The sequence below is a fragment of the Cebus imitator genome, unplaced genomic scaffold (genome assembly GCF_001604975.1).
Source record: "Cebus imitator isolate Cc_AM_T3 unplaced genomic scaffold, Cebus_imitator-1.0 Scaffold82, whole genome shotgun sequence".
Classification (NCBI taxonomy): Eukaryota; Metazoa; Chordata; class Mammalia; order Primates; family Cebidae; genus Cebus; species Cebus imitator.
The window spans coordinates 6,776,145-6,785,748 of record NW_016107397.1 but is presented as its reverse complement, the minus strand read 5'-3'; the positions used below and the strand labels follow the sequence as shown (position 1 = coordinate 6,785,748).

Here is a 9,604-nt window from a genome sequence, read left to right as displayed (position 1 = left end):
TTTTTTTGAGATGGAGTCCCACTCTGTCGCCCAGGCTGGTACAAGTGATTCTCCTGCCTCAGCCTCCCAAGTAGCTGGGACTACAGGCGCCCACTGCCCTGCCTGGTAATTTTTGTATTTATAGTGGAGACGGGGTTTCACCACGTTGGCCAGGCTGGTCTCAAACTGCTTACCTCAGGTGAGCTGCCTGCCTTGGGCTCCCAAAGTGCTGGGATTACAGGCGTGAGCCACCACGCCCGGCCAGTATATTGTCCTTTCTTACAGGCTGCAAGTCCTTTCTTACAGGTGATTGGGGATTCCTGACTCCTCCATTTCCTGGAGAAAAAGAGTACATCAGGCCCAAGGAGACTGTCTGTCTGTTGCTTTCCTAGCTTTGGGTCCTTTTTGAGGCTTGCCATACCCAACGAGTATGAGTTTAGTCTCATAAATCTCTACCATCCACTGTGTTTCAGCAAAACCTTCAGAATCTTAAGAAATGAGACTATGAATTTGGGCTAAAATGGTGTATTGCTACAACAACGGATAATTTATCCATTGATTTCTTCACTTTACAAAATATTTGTAGTAGATTAAAAATAGCTGAGTCAGTTGAAGTGAAATTTTAAGACACATGAACAGCATTTTTATGTTCTCCAGTGGACCCGTCTGAGGGCAGGATGTGACAATATATTAAGGTCACATAGAAAAGCAGTCCTGCAAGGAGAACGCATTGTAAGATACCTGTGTGCCTGGAAATGTCTCTGTGTGTGCGTGTGTGCCTATGAACTAGAGAAGACTGGATGTTAGGGAACCCAGGGACGGTGCCTGCTGGGCTTCAGGACAGGCCATTGTGGTTTCCCACCCAGGACACAGATCTGGTGCCCAGCGACATTGCGGCAGGCCTCACCCTGCTTCATCAGCAGCAGGACAATATCAGGAACAGCCAGGAGCCTGCCGAGGTGGTCAGCCACACCCCAGGGAGCTCGCAGGTGAGCCTGGCTTCCATGGATTGTCCAGTTCTGACACTTAGACCTCTTGGTGAGTCTTCAAAATCATATAGCTAATCTATAGCAATTACCTCCTCCCTTCCTCCCTCCCCTCCCCTTTTTTTTCTTTTACTTATTTATTATTTTTGAGACGGAGTTTCGCTCTTATTGCCCAGGCTAGAGTGCAATGGTACAATCTCAGCTCACTGCAAACTCCACCTCCTGGGTTCAAGTGATTCTCTTGCCTCAGACTCCTGAGTAGCTGGGATTGGTGCCTGCCACCATGCTCGGCTAATTTTTTGTATTTTTAGTAGAGATGGGGTTTTGCCATATTGGCCAGGCTGGTCTTGAACTCCTGACCTCTGGTGATCCACCTGCCTCGGCCTCCCAAAGTGCTGGGATTACAGGAGTGAGCCACCACACCTGGCCTGACTCCTCATTTTATAGGAATGCAGCAAGCATGGTGGAAGTTAACAATAAAAAACACTCTAATGACTTCTCTGGTGTCTTCCTGCAATGAGGTGGCGCTTCCTATCTAGATGCCTCAAACTAGTACATTTCAACACTGCTGTCATACATGAGCTGCCAAGAGCTGGGTGTCTTAACACGGAACAGCGAAATACCATCGACCTGCAATTTCCTTTCTCGAAACATAAAAATCTGTAGCAGGAAAACTATCATCAAGCAAAGCTGAACTGTTTCTGCCCCCCAGCCCCAGAGAAGAAAGCAAACACAGCCAGGGAGAATTGCAGGTCCCATCCCAGGTGGAATTGTTCTCATACGTAGAATCGAACAGCAAATTTTCTAAAACACAAGGCTTTAAAGATAGGATGGATGTGGCTAGATGCAGTGACTTATTCCTGTAATCCCAGCACTTTGGGAGGCTGAGGCAGGTGGATCACCTGAGGTCAGGAGATCAAGACCAGCCTGGCCAACATGGTGAAGCCCATCTCTACTAAAAATACAAAAAATTAGCTGGGCATGGTGGTGTGTACCTGTAATCCCAGCTACCTGGAAGGCTGAGGCAAGAGAACTGCTTGAACTCAGGAGGCAGCAGTTGCAGTGAGCTGAGATTGTGCCACTGCACTCCAGCCTGGATGACAGAGTGAGACTCCATCTCAAAAAAAGAAAAATGAGGGATGCATTTCAATCTGTATTTAAGGAGCAGTTTTGGCTGTGGAAGTGTGAGAGTTCTGTTCAGTGAAGGAGCAGGAAGAGTCAGGAATTTGAGTTCAGGTTTCAGGTCTCAGTGTGTGGATCCTCTGCATCATGAGTTCCCTTAATAAACAGGAGTTTTTGTCCTTCTCTTCTAGGAAGCTGATCTGGATGCAGAATTAGAAAACTGCCATCATTATATGCAGTTTGCAGCAGCGGCCTACGGGTGGCCTCTCTACATCTACAGAAACCCCCTTACGGGGCTGTGCAAGATTGGTGGTGACTGGTAGGTTGGCACAGTCTGAGCCTCCACAGCCATATATCCCTTAAAAAAAAAAAAAAAAAAAAAGACTTTCTATTTTGAGATATTTCAAAAACTTCCAAGAACAGTACAAAGAAATCCCATGTGTCCTTTACCTAGAGCCACCGGCTGTGACTCATCTGGTCACATGGGCTGTATCACTCTATCTATATTTATACATATTTTTTTCTCTGAACCATTTTATGTTATTTTTCTCTTTTTGAGACAGAGTCTTACTCTTGCTGCCCAGGCTGGAGCACAGAGGTGCAATCTCAGCTCACTGCAGCCTCCACCTCCCTGGTTCAAGCAATTCCCCTGCCTCAGCCTCCCAAGTAGCTGGGACTACAGGCACGCGTCACCACGCCCAGCTAATTTTTGTATTTGTAGTAGAGACAGGGTTTTACCATCTTGGCCAGGCTGGTCTTGAACTCCTGACCTTCTGTTCCACCTCGACCTCCCAAAGTGCTAGTATTACAGGTGTGAGCCACTGTGCCTGGCCTCTCTTTTTGTTTTTGAAAGTAGAGCACAGTACTCAAAAGTTACCTACATAATTTCTTTTCTTATTTGCATTCTCCAGAGTTGGCTCTGCTGTTCATTTGAATGAGTTTGGTTTACCTACTTCTTCTTGGCATTCAGTTTTAGGGACTTGCCCATTCTTGTTGATTAATCTTTTGAATATGGAAAGCATTAATGTGAAGCCAGAAGTCAGAACTCTACCTAAGAAGTGTACACAGAGAAGTATTATCTTTAATAAGCCATTTCGGGACCAGCACAGTGGCACATGTCTGTCATCTCAGCACTTTGGGAGACCAAGGTGGGCAGATCACCTGAGGTCGGGAGTTCAAGATCACCCTGGCCAACACGGCAAAACCCTGTCTCTACTAAAAATACAAAAATTAGCCAGGCGTGGTGGTGCGAGCCTGTAATCCCAGCTACTCGGGAGGCTGAGGCAGGAGAATCGCTTGAACCCGGGAGGCAGAGGTTGCATTGAGCCAAGATTGCACCACGGCACTCCAGCCTGGGTGACAGAGTGAGACTCAAACAATAAATAAATAAATTTTAAAAACCCATTCCATGTCAGTGAGGCTAAGTCCTAAGAATTGTCTGCTCTGTTCCTCGTGTCTGCTGGGAAAATGTGGCAGTGAGGATGGACATTCTTTGCTAAGTGGCCCTGCTCGGCGCAGTAACGTCTTTGCCCTCCTTTTTTTAGTTGCAGAAGCAGAACAACAGACTATGACTTGGTCGGGGGTGATCAGCTCAACTGCCATTTCGGCTCCATCCTGCAGACGACAGGGCTGCAGTACAGGGACTTCATCCACATCAGCTTTCATGACAAGGTGTGTACACCATAGGCAGCGGCTCTTCACTGCTTTTGGGTCCTGGAGTCCTTAGAGATTCTGATGGAAGTTACGAATTCTTCTTCCTGTAATTCATAGACACGCAAACACACTCCTAAGTCCTGTGTACCATTTCAGAGGGTCCACAGACCCTGGTGAAGCCACACAGCTGCACTGGTGCAGGTTTGGAACCCAGGATTAACGTGAGCTAGAGAAGTCTTCAGCAGAGATAACGTGCTGTTTCTTACCTTGCCCTTCTGCTGAGGAGCAGGGAAGTTTCTCAGTATTAATCCTGTATGGTCTTCTGGGGTTCGTATCCTTGTCCTGGGTCATGAGCCCCATCAACAGTGTAGCATAGCAGGTCTGGCACTCTGCAGGGGGACTCAGCCAGCTGGGGCAAAGCTGCAAAAGCCAGCTGTGTCTGCCTGCAGTGCTGTGTGCTCAGCACTGCCCAGTGTCTCTCCAGGCGATTTTCATACACACCAGTTGGAGGCCTGCTGCTGCAGACCACTGGCTCTCACACTTTGCTGCCTGATAGAATCTCTTTGGGAGCTTTTAAAACTGCTGAAGTCCACGTCACACCCTGGATCAGTTAAATCTGAATTCTGGAGGTCAGAGAGGCTAAGAAAACATGGATCCGGCTGGGCATGGTGGCTGACGCCTGTAATCCCAGGACTTTGGGTAGCCGCAGCGGGCGGATCATGAGGTCAGGAGATTGAGACCAGCTTAGCTAACACGGCGAAACCCCATCTCTACTAAAAACACAAAATTAGCCAGGCTTGGTGGCGCACGCCTGTAATTCCATCTACTCAGGAGGCTGAGGCAGGAGAACTGCTTGAACCCAGGAGGCAGAGGTTGCGGTTAGTCAAGATCAGGCCATTGTACTCCAGCCTAGGTGACAAAGCAAGACTCCATCTCAAAAAGAAAAAAAAAGAAAACAAAGATCCCTTTTGATGTAGAGTGGCGTGGTTGATGAAGGCCAGTCCTCAGGAGAGTGGGTCCCACTGTGTAGTGAGGGTGTGGAGAGAGGCGGCGTTTCCCTCCTCTCTCTGTCCCAGGAACAGGCTGTGATTGCCATCTCTGCAGGGCTCTGACTTTGTATGCTGCGTGTGTGTTTTCAGTGTTTAGGCCTTATGCTTATTTCTTACCGCTGCAGGTTTACGAGCTCCCATTTCTAGTGGCTCTGGATCACAGGAAAGAATCTGTCGTAGTCGCCGTGAGGGGAACCATGTCTATGCAGGTAACTTTGGAGCCTCACCTTCCGGCCCTGGGAGTAGGGGGCAGGGGCGGGAGCCTGCAGATGCTCCGCTGGGGAAAACCATCAGTAACCACATGAGACACAGGGGAAAATGCCCAGGACAGAAAATGAGGATGTGAGCCTGGGTTGGGAAATACTCCCTTTGCAAAAAGGGATGAAGCTGTTTCCTCTTCTCTGAGAACCGTCAGCAGCAGAGCAGCCAGCAGATTGGCCTCCCTGCCACAGGAGCTCCAAGAGGGCACCTGCTTGGCCCCCTCCTGCCTAACTTCCCGGGACCTGCCCAGACAGGCCCCACACCCAGGAGGCCCTCCCCTCAAAGAATTCCTGCACCAGAGACAGTGGCAGTGAGTCAGTGAGTCAGTCTATTTTTTTTTTCTTTTGATGCATTTATCTTTAATTTGTTTTTTTTTTTTTTTTTTTTTTTTTTTCCTAAAGATGGAGTCTTGTTCTGTCACCCAGGCTGGAGTGCAGTGGTACAATCTCGGCTCACTGCAACCTTCGCCTCCTGGGTTCAAGTGATTATCCTGCCTCAGCCTCCCGAGTAGCTGGGATTATAGGCGTGTGTCAACATGCCCGATTAATTTTTGTATTTTCAGTAGAGATGAGGTTTCACCGTGTTAGCCAGGGTGGTCTTGATCTCCTGACCTCGTGATCCACCCACCTCGGCCTCCCAAAGTGCTGGGATTACAGGCGTGAGCTGCCACGCCTGGCCAGTGAGTCAGTTTTGCTGCCGAGAGTCATGCCGCTGCCCACCAGCCTCGCTGCAGGCTCCGCATCTGGGTCCTCACAGGCCGCCATGACCTGCCCTTCTCCAGGTGCAGCAAGCACTGCCTGGATCCATCCCCAGCCCAGTGGTCCCTCTTCTGTCTCCCTCAGCCCTGACTCTTATGCCCCTTGGCAATTCCAGGCAACATTTTCCTTGTAGAAGCTTTCTTCTGTCCATTCTGGTTTCCTCTTGGCCACTCTTCAGTCGTGCTACCCATTCTTCTCTGCTGACCCAGAAAATGTGTTGAGACTCCAGAGTCTGCCCTCCACCCTCTTCTCCTAATGGGCCCTGGGGCTCTGGGACAACCCCCCCGCCAGGTCCAGGTCCAGACCCCAAATTTGCATCTTCAGGAGCTGTCTGGGTCTCCCTGGAGGCACCAGAGAAGCCACACTCGTCACAGGGCTGCCTCTCCTGGGGGTGCTCTGTTCACGTCAGCTCTGCCAGTGTCCCCCCGTTGCCCATTTAAGAAGCAGTGGTACCTGTAATCCCAGCACTTTGGGAGGCCAAGGCAGGGGGATTATGAGGTCAGGAGATTGAGAACATCCTGGCCAACATGGTGAAACCCCGTTATCTGTTAAAAGTACAAACATTAGCCAGGCGTTGTGGTGCGTGCCTGTAATCCCAGCCACTCGGGAGGTTGCGGCAGGAGAATTGCTTGAACCCAGGAGTCGGAGGTTGCAGTGAGCTGAGATCGTGCCACTGCACTCCAGCCTGGGTGACAGAGCAAGACTCCATATCAAAAACAAAAACAAAAAATAATCAGTAGTGTTGTCTGTGGTTTCTCTGCACCCCCTTTGCTGTTTGTGGAGTTCCTGCCCCAGCCTATGTGGCCATCTCTCCAATTCCAGTGCCATGGCCCCGCTTCTGGCCTCAGTCTGCTAGCTTCTTATCTCCGTCCCTGTCTATTATCTCCCCAGCCTGATTGTTTGTTAGTATGTTTCTGAGACAAGGGTCTGCTCTGTTGCCCAGGCTGGAGTACAATGGTACAATCAGCTCACTGCAGCCTCTACCACCTGGGCTCAAGTGATCCTCCTGCCTCACCCTCTCCTAAGTAGCTGGGACTACAGGCATGTGCCACCACACCTGGCTAATTTTTTATATTTTGGTAGAGACAAGATCTCACTATGTTGCCCAGGCTGGTGTCGAACTCCTGGGCTGAAGCCATCCACTCACCTCATCCCCTGTCTATTATCCTGTCCACAGAATACTCACTCTGGAACACGGGTCAGATCTTACCATCCTGCTCAGAAACCTCCAGTGGCTTCCCATTGCCTTTATTTATTTTTAAATTTTCTTTTTTAATTTCAACTTTCATTTTAGATTTAGAGGCTGCACTTGCAGGTTTGTACCTGGGTATACTGCATGATGCTGAGGTTTGGGATACAGTTGATCCTGCCTCCCAGGTACTGAGCATAGCACCCAACGGTTAGGTTTCTAGCTCTTCCCGGTCACTCCTTTAATAGCCCACTGTCCTTTGTTCCCCTCTTTATACCCATGAATACCCAGTGTTGAGCTCCCACTTCAACACCAGACCAGGCAGTGTTTGGTTTTCTGTGTCTGCATTAATTTGCTGAGGACACGGCCCCTGTCTTCCATCTGCTGCTGCAGAGGATGTGATTTTGTGCTTTTCTATGGCGCGTCCACTGCCTTTGACATAAAGTTTATGTGTTTTTTTGTTTTTGTTTCCTCGAGGCAGAGTCTTGCTCTGTCGCCCATGTTGGAATGCAGTGGTGTGATCTTGGCACACTGCAACCTCCGCCTCCCTGGTTCAAATGATTCTCGTGCCTCAGCCTCCTGAGTAGCTGGGACTACAGGCGCTCAGCCCACCACCATACCCAGCTAATTTTTTTTTTTTTTAATAGAGTCAGGGTTTTACCACGTTCACCAGGATGGTCTCAATCTCCTGACCTCATGATCTACCTGCCTCAGTCTCACAAAGTGCTGGGATTGTAGGCGTGAGCCACTGTGCCTGGCCTAAAGTTTATGTTTTTTATCACAGCTCTGGGTGCTTTACCCAGCAGCCTTCCCGGTGCCCACTCTGCAGCCTGGATGCCCGTTCCGGGGCCCTCCAGCCCAGCAGCACAGCACTTGTCTGTGGACATTTTCAGATAGAGCTGGTATGGAGCTGCGGCCCAGGGTCGCAGCCAGCAGTTCCCGTTGCCCCCGTGGGGAGGATGCTGCCTCTCCTCTCTGCTTCCACATCAGCCTTTTCCTTTGGGTCTGGCTCTGGTGTCACCCTGTCCAGGGAGCCACCCTTGCCCCTGGGCTGTGCCCTGTCCTCTGCGTTGGTACCGCCTGGCCTTTGCTACGGCACTAGTCCAGGCCTCCTCTTCTCCACTGTTTCAGCTGTTATGGGGGCCCCTGAGGACAGGAACCAGGCTTTGTTCAAAACCCTGGTACAGACTCTGTGCCGTGTGGTCCTTAGAATATGTGTGTGTGATGGGGAAGGTGCAGGGCATGTCTTAGGCACACTCCATGGTCCCCTCCACCCTTCAGGCCTGGCGCAGAACTGGCCGTGCCATTAGGACCCTCAGGAGCCACTGCTGGGTTTCCCTCCCGAGTTCAGGCCTCAAAGGTTCAGTCCCAGAACTGAACTAGGAGACGGTGCCATCCCCACCATCCTCCACAGGAGTGTTAGGAGCAGGGACAGCCCGTCATTCTCCCACCCTGCCCATCACAGGCTGACGGCGCTTCTTCGACTCCCTTTTCCAGGACATCCTCACAGACTTGTCGGCAGAGAGCGAGGTGCTGGACGTGGAGTGTGAGGTACAGGACCGCCTGGCACACAAGGTATTAGCCTGGGGTCGTGCATCTTTCCCGCTAATGCTGACTGCGCGGCATATGGGCCAGGGACCGTACAGAGCCTGCCCCGCCCATTCCTCCTGCCCTGATTCTCATAGCAGCCCTGGGAAGCTGTGGGGTTTTGTTCTTTCAAAGCCTGTTCAGAGAGAGTGAGTACCTTCCTAAGTCACGTGGTTACTGGAATAAGGAGCAGGTTGGGTATTTGAGCCCAGCTCTGCGGCCTTTCCTTCTCCGTGTGTTTTCAGACAGGTGGCCTCCCTGTATTGCCCAGGCTGGTCTTGAACTCCTGGGATCAAGTAATCCTCCCACCTCAGCCTCCCAAAGTGTTGGGATTACGGGCATGAGCCACCATACCCAGCCTCCCCTCAGTTAATTCAGGAAGTACATTCTCATGGTGAAGAAACGCTTCAGCACAGCCCAGAGCAGCAGGGTGATTAGCAGGCCCTCAGGAGGCAGCCCCGCACCACTGGCACTCTGCTGGGTCACTTCCCACGTTCTCTGCAGATGTCACGGTGCCAGGTTCACAGTTTCACTCTGTGCTGTGGGCGTGAGCCTGCCTCAGCTCCTCCCAAAGGGTGAAAAACCCCTGCCCAGAGTAGAGGTGTGGGGTTTTCTAGTTTGGGGGTTTTTTGTAAATGTAGTGAGATATTTCTGACATACGTTGGTCAGTTTCACTGTTGGTTAGTTGTTAGTGTGCAGTTCTGGGGCGATCGGTGCCTTCATGGTGCCGTGTGCCCATGCCCACTCCCAGCACCCCCAACATAAGTTTGGAACCCATTACACCCACTTCTCCTGACTCCCTTCCACGGCCTCTGGGAATCTCTTTTCTACTTTGTCTCCACAAGTCATCTCTTTTGGAAGCCTCATAGACGTGGAATCGTACAGATTTGTCATTTTGTCAGTGGCTTTTTTTTTTTTTGAGACAGAGTCTTGCTCTGTCACCAGGCCGGAGTGCAGTGGCGTGATCTCGGCCCACTGCAACTTTCGACTCCTGGATTCAAGCAGTTAGCCTCCTGAGTG

The 9,604-nt window shown here is 50.7% G+C and overlaps 1 protein-coding gene across 2 annotated transcripts in view; it reads left to right on the top strand.

Annotated features, from left to right (window-relative positions):
* DAGLB (diacylglycerol lipase beta) overlaps positions 1-9,604 on the top strand; it is a 25,062-nt gene that overhangs the window by 3,056 nt on the left and 12,402 nt on the right. For both annotated transcript variants that reach the window (XM_017533796.2, XM_017533797.2), the window contains exons 3-7: positions 846-968; positions 2,279-2,406; positions 3,632-3,758; positions 4,915-4,998; positions 8,495-8,572. In XM_017533796.2, the coding sequence (XP_017389285.1) occupies positions 846-968; positions 2,279-2,406; positions 3,632-3,758; positions 4,915-4,998; positions 8,495-8,572 (540 nt within the window). The remainder of the gene's footprint in view (positions 1-845; positions 969-2,278; positions 2,407-3,631; positions 3,759-4,914; positions 4,999-8,494; positions 8,573-9,604) is intronic.